Source organism: Petromyzon marinus, chromosome 49 (assembly GCF_048934315.1).
Source record: "Petromyzon marinus isolate PM22_M1 ecotype Great Lakes invasive population chromosome 49, UKy_Petmar_22M1.pri1.0, whole genome shotgun sequence".
Taxonomy (NCBI): Eukaryota; Metazoa; Chordata; class Hyperoartia; order Petromyzontiformes; family Petromyzontidae; genus Petromyzon; species Petromyzon marinus.
The window spans coordinates 3,668,671-3,680,784 of NC_133715.1; the positions used below are offsets into that span (position 1 = coordinate 3,668,671).

Sequence of the window (12,114 nt, forward strand, 5' to 3'; positions counted from 1 at the left end):
CTCAACTCAAGTTCAAAATCTAACCTCCCATTGGCACAGTTAGCTATACGTACGGTGCAAAAGAAGTTCAACATACGAATTTTTTTTTGTTTTGGCTCAGATCGCGTGAGTAAAATGCGTGCCAAAAATGAAAACCAAAACGTTCATTTGCCAACCTGTGCATCAGGCCCAGTGAGTATCAACACTGACGTTGCACAGAGCATTAGGCCACCACCACCACCGTCACCATCACTGCTGCCGCTGCCACCCCCGCCACCACCACCGCCACCACCACGCGCGAGCCAGCATCGATAATATAGCAGCGCGCCCGTCAATCCGAGACGCGTTTGTCTTCTTCAGTCTCGACTGCCGCCTCGAAAGATAACGAACGACGCGACGGGCCTGTGTGTATCCCCCCCCCCCCCCCCCTAAACGTAGACGGAGGAAGACCCAGAAGATGAGCCAGTCACAGAGGTAGAGTGACCGTGCAGCGGATTGTTTTGCGTCTCATGGATTTCATTTCTCTCTCGCCGCGCCCTTCATTGTGTGTATGTTTCCACGTTGAACTGCTTGCGCGCCATACGTAGCCAACGGTGCTAATCGGAGGTGCGTGGGGGTGAAAGGACACCATGCTAAAACACACACACACACAAAAAAGAACCCTACACTGGCGATTAGTATATTTCCATCTCTCTTGGTGTGCTTTGCTGCGTTATCTCTTCCAGCCGTAAGCCATCACGATGACACGAGGCGCGTAACCATCCATCGATGCGTGGATTACGATTTGGGTTGCCGAATTTGACTTTGATTGTGACCTGAGACGAGAGGACCACAATGCACGTTTACGGGAAAATGCTGATGGGTTGTTGTTGTTGTTTTGCTGCACAATGCACGGAGGCTGTGTGCGTTCAACACGTGGCTGTGTATGACAAAATAAGGATAGGTTTTACCCTTCCTGGTAATCTGTTAAGATGTTCAAGCACCAAATAGAAACCTTTTGTAAGAAATCATGTCTGCATTAACCACACACCATACTTTGTGCTCGATATGCAAACAAAACATGCTTTGATTACATATGCATTGTCTTTGAAACTAATTGGTGGGCAGCCTTCTTGAGTACGTGTGGTTAATGCAGGCACGTTTCCTTGCAAAAGATTTATATTTGGTGTTTGAACATCTTGTAACACCTCCTGTTTTAGTGCCAGAAGGGGTAAAACCTATTCCTATTTTTTCATACTTTAGGACTGGCAAAAACAGTGTCTGTGTATTGTGTGAACCTCGTGTTTTTCTCTGGCCTGCGCAATTTTGATATTATGATTGTACTACAGGCCATTTGTAGGAGCTTTCATCATAACCCGCCCAATGCACCGATTAACTAACAAAGACAAAGATCCCCCATACAGCCTTAACCTACGGTCAGCACAAGTGCTGTTAGCGAGCACCTACGAAGACCGACATGGCGCACAAGGCGCTGGGTGGCCAGCACCACGCCCGGCCGCCTTTGTCTCCCTAGTGACAAAGTTAACACATCGCACGAGGTACTCATCTGAGGCTGAGACGACCTAGGGGAGGACCGGTTAAGATAATCGTCACTGGTGTTGGCCGTGAGCGAGAGACAAACTCGCGCCTCCGGGTTCGTAGCGCAGCGTAGCGCTAACCGCTACACTACCGCGCCCCACAGATTCACTTTCAACCACGACCCCAGCTGTCGATGCTTTCCAAGTGAATGTTGGATGCCCTCTCCTGGGCCCATGGAGTAATTGACTGGTTATGTCCCACGGCAACAGTGTCCATCGCATTGCAGTGTCGCGAGAACATTCATCGTCCCACCGTTACATTTTAAAGCGTGCATTGGTCATACCTCGTTAATAATCTACGAATTGTGCAAATAAAACTTTCTCGGCTCTTTAGGAAGAACCGGCAGATACACTGCGATGAGCGCACCTTGACTACGCAGGAAAGCTCCGAGGTGTATACAATAAAGAAGCCAATGTTGGCCTAAACGTTCCGTGCCTTGAGATTATTTAGATTATTTAGGCGCTACAAATGTCCAAATGATGGTGCCACTTTGTCGAGCTGTCATTTGTGGCCAGGTCGCTTCTGAAAAGATGAGTTAATACCTCAGTGGGCTTTGCCTGGTAGGATGGGGATGGTTTATTTTTATTTGTGTCTGTGTTTGTGTGATTTGTTTACCTTTCTTGCACTTTGCACTCCGATGGTGTGTTTGTAATGTTTGTTTGTTGTAACGTTCTTACCCCGTGCCACTACTGAACAACTGTGAAAAAGAGCTTCATGGCTCATCGGATTTCTCCAGTATAAATACATCATCTGACTCTGATTCTGGATACGCAGGTCTCTAAACGTTTGCAGTTTGAAAAATAACAAACAAAGCTTACATAGCACCTCCAACCAGAACACACAAAGTGCTGATCCTATGGAGCAAATCAACCGCATTGGGCTACATCTCGCCAGAACCTCGGAAGCTCAGCAGGCGGTTGAGCCTGGAGCGTACGTGCGTGGGCGACCGCCTATATACATGAAGTATTAACAGGTGCTATAGGCTGCTGCTGCTGCTGGGCTGAGTTGTGGGCAGCAGACGGCAGTGCAGAAAAGCGCCCATTGGCTACGTACGGTGCGAAAGAAGTTCTACATAATACATACATCTACGCTCCCTGTGTTCAGCAACCCGGCGCTGACCAGGACGCTTGAAGTATGGTCATGTGACCCCGACGACCCGCGCGGTGTGGGAAGGCCCTCTTCCAGCAGTGGATTTGACGAAGAGGGCTTGAACCTTGTTGTTGTTATTTTTGTAAATATGTTGCGTTATATTAATGTTCTCTGTGACGTGTACGTACGTGCGTGCGTGTGTTTGTGTGCACGTGTGTTGAACTTTTGCGCACCGTACGTAGCCAACCGTGCAAATCGGAGGTGCGGTGGAGCTAATCGGACGCGTTGCGTCGTGCGTAGCGTCGTCTGATGATGTTGACGAACGCTCATTGACACGCGCGTCTTGTTGCACGTTTCTAGGACGAAGACGATGTGGAGGCAGTGTCAGAGGTAGTATGTCTCCAGAGAAAAATCCATCCCATTGCTCTGCCATCCTCTCTCTCTCCGAAGTGCGGTACTAACGTCTTCTTATAATCTCTCATTCCAGCTCTTCTACTCCGAGTGCGTTTTTGTAACACAGTTGGGTGCCACTTGTGGTGGTGGTGGTGGTGGAGGAGTTCCCCCCGTTTCGTCCGTTTGCATGAAGTTCACTCATCATTGGGTGCCGTGATTCCATTTCTTGGTTGGCATCCAGTTTGTAAACTTAATATATTTTTTGAAACTTCGCTATTTAAAAAAAAATGTTACTAGGTAAGGCCCACTGAGCTATATAAATATTCTAAAATTTGAAGTTTTCGTGACTGCAGGGTTCCATACTCTTTGGTTCTTTCGGTAAAGTCACGTGGGTAGAAAATAAAATAAATAAATTCATGGTGATTTATTTTATTTTATACCTACGTGACTTTACCGAAAGAACCAAAGAGTATGTAGATATTTTCTCGGAAGCATCCTGGCCACAAATGATAGCTCAACAAAAGTGGCTCATCGCGGGGAAATGTACTAGAAGCCAAATAAAGCATGTTTCATGCACATATTGGAAACAATTCTAGATTTAAAGCTTTCGTGACTGCAAGGATCCATACTCTTTGGTTCTATTCGGTAAAGTCACGTAAAAACACAAAACAAAAAATTCACGACGTTTCGGCCACTCCAGCGCTGTCCTCTAGACAGTCTGCTCCCTTCACCTGATGAAGGCCACTTGTGTTGTGGCCGAAACGTCGTGAATTTTTCGTTTTGTTTTTTTTACGTGACTTTACCGAATAGATCCAAAGAGTATATTGGAAACACTCAATTTATTGGCCGATGACACCTGAATATGTGGACGACCGCAGAGCTTGGGCAGTTGTTGGTAGCTCAGGCTAAACCGTCTGACCGCTGCCTCCCCGCTCGTCTGCGGTTCCTCCTCGCGCCTCCGAGCCGCATTCACAAGATTCGCTCTCTACGGGAGATCCAATGCTCGGTGGCGGTGGCGGCGGCGCATTAAATTTTGAGATTATCATTGTGAAATTATAATGATAATCACTTCATTTTATACAGCGGCAGTCGTGCAATCGCATCCCACAACGCTGCACATCGATTATCCAGTTCCGTACACAGATAATACAAAAACAAAACCCCACTACTTAGCAAATTTAAAAAATGAATACATAAATAACGAGAAAAAATATACGCATCATAACTTAATATTCATTCTAGATTTGAAGCTTTCGTGACTGCAAGAATTCATACTCTTTGGTTTTATTCGGTAAAGTCACGTAGGTAAAAAACAAATTAAAATAAAAAAAATTAAAACACGACGTTTCGGCCACAACACAAGTGGCCTTCTTCAGGTGAAGGAACCGAACTGTCGGGACGACAGCACTTCAATAAACGCTGCTAAGATTCGCAGCCTCTTTTAAGCTCGGTGGGAGGAGCAGAGCGCCTTGACAAAGGAGTTTACATATCAAACAGGATAATTTAGCATTGAAATATCTGTGTTAAAGTGTTGAAACAGCAGGTTGTTAAAACTAGCATGTAACTGGGGGATTAGCATGCTTAATATTCATTCTCTTTGGTTCTTTCGGTAAAGTCATGTAGATAGAAAATAAAAAATAATCGCAACAACAAGGGGCCGCCATTTTTTTAATTCACCTGAAGACGACCGCTTGTTGCGATCGTGAGCTATTATTTTTATTTTATTATTTTTTAAATTTTCCATCTACGTGACTTTACCGAAAGAACCAAAGAGTATGAATTCCTGCAGTCACGAAAGACTCAAATCAAGATTAACGTTCATTGCTCGTCAGAATTGCGTCATGGACAGTTGCATTGTTGGGTGAAATCATCAATGCAATAGTGCCGGTAGACCTGTTTTGTTACTTGGGCGCAGCGTGAGTCAAAATAACTTTGAGTCCAGCGATTGTGAAAGGCACTATTTTTTCTACCTTTCTTGAGCAGTTGGGAAACCGCTACACGGAATACCACAGTGTCGGACGGACGCAGACGAACGATTGTCGTCCAGGCTACGGCGGCGGTGATGGTTAATTTGGTTTTGAGTGTTTTTTTTCAAATGTATTGTACATGTCGTTTTTTTAAACAAATACATTCGAAAAATATATATATAAACTAAACACATTCGTCAATAACAACCGTGTGGTCTTAGAAAAAAATACGTAATAGGTGACGTTCCGGGCAATGGCTCCTTTTTATAGCACGTGGACAGCACACGAATCCACGTGCTATAAAGAGTGGCCATTGCCCGCGATGTCGCCTATTCTATATTTTTGCATATATTTTATTTATATGTATTATAAAAAATATATATACATACAATTTTGACAATTGTATGAAACCGCCGAAAATCTGCGCTCGCTTTTCAACGTAACTGGTTTGCTGAAAAACAATATCACTTGGCACACGTGGTGACTACTATTTTATTTGGTCGTGTCGCGCGGTGCAGGGCGGTGCATTGCTCCACCAATTAACGTTATACCCACAGGACGATCCAACCCACAAAAGAAACCAATCATGAGCAGCAACAATAATATTATCAGTCGTGAAAGCAACATGTTTCACGTTCACCAAAACCGGGAGTGTTTCGGAATGCCAGCTGCTGGGATAATGAACATCGCAGTGAGTTGTATTCAAGGCTTCATTTCCCGCTGAACGTTTTCCAGGTTCGCCCGGAGACTTGGAAGTTCAGGCGCCGCGGCCGCAGCGATAGGGAGATGAAGGCTGAGCGTGGTGTGTTGCGGGGTGGGTGCAGGAATATTCAAATTAAAGCTGTGGCTATGTGTCGTTCCAGTCAAAGGGTTACTACGGCACACAGGGCTACCTTGTTGTGGACGTGTTCAGCCGATTTGGAACGTGAGCAGGGTGTGAATTTGTAGATTCAGGCAGCAGAGGGCACACTTGGAGTGAATTTCAGGATTTCGTAATGTTGCGTTGGCAGCGGTGCGCACAAAAACAACTGATGACACAATGCCTCATTGAGCGTAAAATAAGGCGGTGTGTTACGACACACGGTCAGCTAGTAAGAAGGGCCACTTCTCGAAACGTCGCCTGGCTGAAATGAACACAGCGACAGCGGTTGGTTAATGTTCCCTTTCGAGATTTTGGAGGATGCTAGGATTTTCATGGCAGGATAGGGTATGCAACTTGGAAGGTCGGAGTTAACATCTTGCGGTGGCTAGGAGATGTTAACTACCTCGCTTGATATGCAGGAGGTCGTGGGTTCGATCCCGACCCTGACGCCTGTTGCTGTATATTTGGAGTTTGCGTGTCTCTCTCTCCCCGTTGTCGCGTGGATTTTTCTCCGGGTCCTCCGGTTTTCCCCTCCACATTTACAAACACGCCTTTCGAGTGTTTTGCCGCTATAAATTTCCACACGATGATAAGCCACTTCGTTGAGCTATCACTTGTGGCCAGGTCACTTCTGAAAAAGAGCTTCATAGCTCAGTGGGCCTCCCTCACCTGGTAAAATACAATTTCCCCAAAAAATAGGAAGTGGCAGGAAAGTGCTGTAGATGTGAGCGGGACGCATGTTTCAGGATGGAAACGGGGCAGGTGGTGACATTTCAGTGGCACTGCACTCATCGATAATAGGAGACGAAGGGAGAAGAGAGCTGATTAATAACCTTGTTGGAGGGATGTTAACTTTGCGAGGGAAGGAATCGATGGAGAGCTGTGGTGGCATCAACCGCATTGGGCCCTGATGACCTCCCTGATGGGGATTTTTGTTGTTGTTGCAGGCATCTGAGCGTTGAACTCTCAAGACTCAATGGGCAAATAAACACGTGATCGCAATCTCTGAATACATCGTAAGGCGTACTGCATAGGCGGGGTTAACTCTTCAACATCTTCTACATTAACAGCACACAAGTTGCCCGTCCACTCTCGATTGAAAGCTAATGTTTTTTAGATCTGTGTTTTTTTTTGTTGCGTTTAGTTTGTTACCCTCCCCACCCGCACCTCACGGCTGGGTACGTACGGTGCGAAAGAAGTTCAACGGACGTACGTACGTTCTCCTTCCGCATGGTGGCTGCAGACACCATCACCTGTCCGGCGATATTTAACGAATTTGCTTTTGTGTCTTCCTTTTAAACGCACGCACACCCGCACACGCACGCACCACCCCCACTCAACCCCCCAACAGGAGGAGGCCGAGGAGGAGACGGCAGAGGGTGACTCCCAAGGCGAGGTAACCCCGGAGGCCCCGCGCCCTGTGTTGAGGGTGGACCCTGCCCCCGCTCCTGCCTCTAGAAGTGCACGCAAGGGTGACTCCAAGGCCATGTGGAGTGCTTTGTTGAAGGCCCTGCCTCAAGTGACCCAGTCCCAGCCTGCCGCTCCCCTGCATGTACATACGCCGCATGCACACGTACAGCCCGCATGCACCTCCATGCATTCCGCCGCAAGCACGCAATCCGCGCCACCGCCACCACCATCCCCTCCCTCCCATTCCTCATTTGCCTCCTCCACTCGCGCGCACGCCGCGCGGTGTGTGGCATTGCCTGCCTGTGCCATGATGCAAGTAGCCCGTGTTGCATTTCCTCTTTGCAGAGTGCGCGCGCACGCGCGCGTGCATGGCGTCTAACAGCGCCCTGGCGATGACGGCCACGGGGGGGGGGAGGGGGGTGGAAATTCATCAGTCACCGCAGGGGGTCATCCGAACACGATGACCTCTGGGTTTTTTTTTTTACCGGCGCCCGCCCGCAGTGTCACTTGCTTTTCATAAATGACTAACTCCGTGTACGAGTTGAGTTATCGTCGTCAGTGGCGGCTACTGTGGGCACTCTGCCGTTGGATGAAGGCCTAAACCAATAAAAACCATCACCTTGCCATACATAGCAGGGGTGACCAAAAAGACTTCCAAAATCAAAAACGCAAGATCCAGGTCCGATTTAACACAGTACATAAAATTCGTGATCTGATCCCATCTGTGAAGGACAAGATTCCTGACATGCAATATCCCGGCGTCTACAAACTAAGCTGTATCTGCGGCAGCAGTTACATTGGGGAAACTAAGCGACATGTCTCGGACCGTGTTCGTGAGCATAAGGCAGATTTGAAACACGGTAAGACCAATACTTTTGAAGTGGCTGATCATTCTTTTAATTCGGCTGGCTCACACGAAATTAATTTCTCTAAGACGATGGTACTTTGCATGCCTATTGGCTATCAACAAAGATTCGTTCATGAAGCCATCCATATATACGGACACAATTTCAACTGAGAGGATGGTTATCAACGCAGCAGTCATTGGAAAGATGTCATCAACCACTATGGGTCATGACTTGATTTGTGTTTTCTTGTCAACCTCCACCATCAACAGCGTGGGTGTGTGGAGCAAGGTGCAATGATTGCCTGGCGGCCCTTTGATTGGTGGAGACCCACTACCTTGGCGTTGCTTCCTCCTACATTAACATTAGCTGCCCCGCCCATGCTGTTGACACACTTGGGCTACGCCCATCTCTAAAACCTTTATAAACAGTTTGCCTTTAGAGGCTAACCCTCCTTTTCCTGATGACGACCGCTTGTGTTGCGATCGAAACATCGTGGTTTTTGTTTTAATTCAGGTTAAAAACCAGACGACAATACATTATAGATTGCCAGTACACTCACCCAGCTTAATAGCCATTGCTACAATCTACATTATAGGTTGCCAGTACACTCACTAAAATTAATAACCAGGCTACAGTCTACATTATATATATCAGTACATTCACTCCGATTTAGAACCAGGCTACAGTCTACATTAGTGTGTTTTTTGTTTATTATTTTTATTATTGACTTAATTTGTATTATTATTTTTCTATCTACATGACTTTACCGAAAGAACCAAAGCATACTAACCCAAGCCGTCAACACCACCCCTTACGAACCTGCGATGTAAATTCCTGCGACCCACCTGCTACAATGGCTCCTCCGGCATCTCTGAGTCCTTCTGGACACGTTACACTCCGTGGCTGCCACTCCATCTACATTTTTGATCATGGGCCTTCATTCTAGCGATGTGGCTACCCTAGCCCACTCACGTCTCCTAACAGTTTTAACGATTTCATTAATGCATGTATGTATGTTGAACTTCTTTCGCACCGTACGTAGCCAACTGTGCTAATCGGAGGTGCAGGGGGAGTACAACAAACTAAACGCGCACAAAAAAAAACCTGCACGTGTGTTATAATCCGTGTGTTCCACTTTCTGTCCCTGACTTTAATTTCAAGCGTGCACCTATTTCCTTGCTTGTGAACTTTCCAGTCTTTGTTCCAATGTTTCTTGTTGTTGTTGTTCAAGACCATGCTGATGAATCGTATTTCGTAGCGGTTAGTGCACGCACTACTTGAAACGTTTTACATTCAGGCACGTCATTATGTTGCTCTTTACCATCAAGTTCAAAAGTCCTCCATCCTGCTCTCATCCCCTCTTTATTTGATCATCTTGATCCCGAACTGCCTTCAACTACTGCCCTCGGTACACAAACCCTGCCACGTGTTGCAGTTTGCAACGTCCCACCGGCGGAATGATCTCCCGATTTTTTTTTTTTAGAGTTTAGTGAACTTGCTGTTGCACGTGATTTGGTCACGTTCATTCCGAGCCCAACTGGGCAGCCATCTCAAATAAGTGACGGATAATGACTATTATCCTGTTATCACGACCGTTGTCGCGGCTGATGCTGATTTCCTCCATGAATATTCGTGCCTTTGATTCTCAAATCCAAATTTCAGGATAGGACTTCTAACATCGCTGTGCATATCTTTGGCAAAAGTGTGTCACTGTGTCTCGGGACTTTATAATTTCTACAATGAGACATTCTCCCCTTAACCTAGTGTGGCCGTTCAATGTTAGTTCATGATAATTATAATAATAAAAAACATATTTTTTATATTTAGCCTTGGTTTGTGAACGGTTGGATGGTTGCAGCTATGCCAGTTGAGTCGAATGTAATTTTTGTTAATAGTCTACAGAGGCCAGCCGCATTGGGAATTTAAATTAATTGGTCTTTTCCAGGATCTGGTTAATGGTATACATGCGTTCCATGGTAGAGAACCCTTTCCAAAACCCTCCTGGCTCCCGTGGTGGCTTGGCCTCTGCATTTTTCTTCCTTCTGTTCTCAATGATCAGAATAATATGCGCGTGCAATAAGAGACACATGCGCCTGTAATGCTTCAAGACCGATTTGATCTCCGTTTTTGAACAGAATAATAATTGAGGTGTCATTTCATGACTGCGATATTTAAACGATTAGTGAGCAGGTCCTCTGATTTTGTTCCAGCACTTGGACCCGCTTTAATATAATTTACACAGTCACCCCTTCTGATCCAGTCAATGTCCCCTCTTTTCACGCTGCGATGGGCAGATTTTATTTATTCACACGTGACTTACAGAACTTCATCCTCTTCATCTGCGGGAGTCGGTCATATTACGAGGCTATTATCCGTTTGATATTGCGATCTCTATAAAATTCCTCCACTTATCTTGAGAATCCGTTTCCATCATCAGTTGAGGTGTTAAACATTTTCAGATAAGGTATTGTTTATCTTTAAACGCCACCACTGGCACCGTGTGCTGTGATTTACACCATTACTATGCACTGGAGTTCTTGATTATTACAGTAAATTGACGGAGGATCCGTCACATGCTTGTTTAATCTTAAAACTGTGACGTGTGATCGATCTGGTAGAAGCCGGTAGACTGTGGCTCAACATGAGCGGATAAATCGATGAGCGGAGTTCATTCATTGAATACATTAATGAAAACGCATTTTAAAATAACACAAAAAGACCAAGATGTAATTGAATCAGTGAGTTGATTGGCAGCTGCTTTTGAAACGCCACATGCCAGGCGTGTGGCCTGTCCGATGCGGGCAACTCATCGCAGTGCCAGCCCAGCGGCACGCAGTGATGAGTGGCGATGATGACGATGACGATGATGACGACGATGATGACGATGACGACTATGATGATGACGATGACAACGATGATGACGACAATGATGACGACGATGATGACAACGACGATAATGATGAAGATGACGATGATTATGACGATGCCATTGGTCCCTCGTCATCTTGATCTCCAGTCTGGCACCACGTCACATCTTGATTTTTTTTGGTAAAATTTCCCCTTCAAATAAATGTTTCAGGATTAGAGGCTAACAAAAAATGCTGACGTATAACATTGCTCTCAGTACAAATTGCCTTTAACCCCTGCGCTTAAAACTCACGTGTTGAGGCGACTGTGAGTCAATAGTTGTTGTGTTGGCTTATGCTAACGACACGCAGATTACACGCTATTGTTTTAATTAATGCATTCTATTAATCTATATATTTTAGTCGCGGCCAGGACGTACTTTCAGTCCAATCTGTCCGAGGGGGGGGGGGGGGGGGTTGTTCGGCGATCCGGAAATTAATTCAGCACCCCCTGCACACCACATCCAGTATAACTATCTTGCTATGGCTGCGGGGGCTGTGGCTGGTCGCGTGCCACCACCCGCACCCTGGCCTACCCAACGATCTGCAAGAGATTTGGCGAGAAACTAAGCCCTGGCTCGCGGCCCTCTTCAGTTGCGAGTCCGTCGCCGGTCGATAGCGTCAGCTCGCGGACGAAGACAAACAAATCGCGAGTTGATCGCACAAGCGCCTCGATCACTGGCGGAGCCAGTGGGGTGGGTGGGGGGGGGGGGTGGCACGTGCCCCCTCCCCCCCCAATGATCCGATCGAAATCCCTAATTTCGATCGGATCATTGGGGGTTATTAGTAATTAATCGGCATTTTGCGACCCCCACTGCCACTGTGTAGCATATTATTACGTGCCAGGGACTCTATGAGATGATAGGACAATAGTCTGAGTCCATAATTGGCAATAAGTAACGGCAAATCGGTTATAAGTGACTCAGAATTGTGCGCAGTTGTGTATACAGAGTACACGACTTCCCTGAAGGCATCAACACCTTCAGTGAGCGCGATGCCGATCCATGGCTGCGCCATCGCCGCACACGCGTCTCATTAACAGCAAGGGACAAGTCCTTACTAACCACTCCTTACTAACAACT

General features: G+C 46.5%; 1 protein-coding gene across 2 annotated transcripts in view; it reads left to right on the forward strand.

The window, feature by feature from the left end:
• The window catches only part of LOC116953028 (adapter SH3BGRL-like), a 55,356-nt gene that overhangs the window by 33,371 nt on the left and 9,871 nt on the right, over window positions 1–12,114 (forward strand). The window contains exons 6-8 of one of the 2 annotated variants that reach the window (XM_076074609.1): window positions 418–453; window positions 3,007–3,036; window positions 7,220–7,264. In XM_076074609.1, the coding sequence (XP_075930724.1) occupies window positions 418–453; window positions 3,007–3,036; window positions 7,220–7,264 (111 nt within the window). The remainder of the gene's footprint in view (window positions 1–417; window positions 454–3,006; window positions 3,037–7,219; window positions 7,265–12,114) is intronic. The other variant, XM_076074610.1, reaches the window with a different exon arrangement.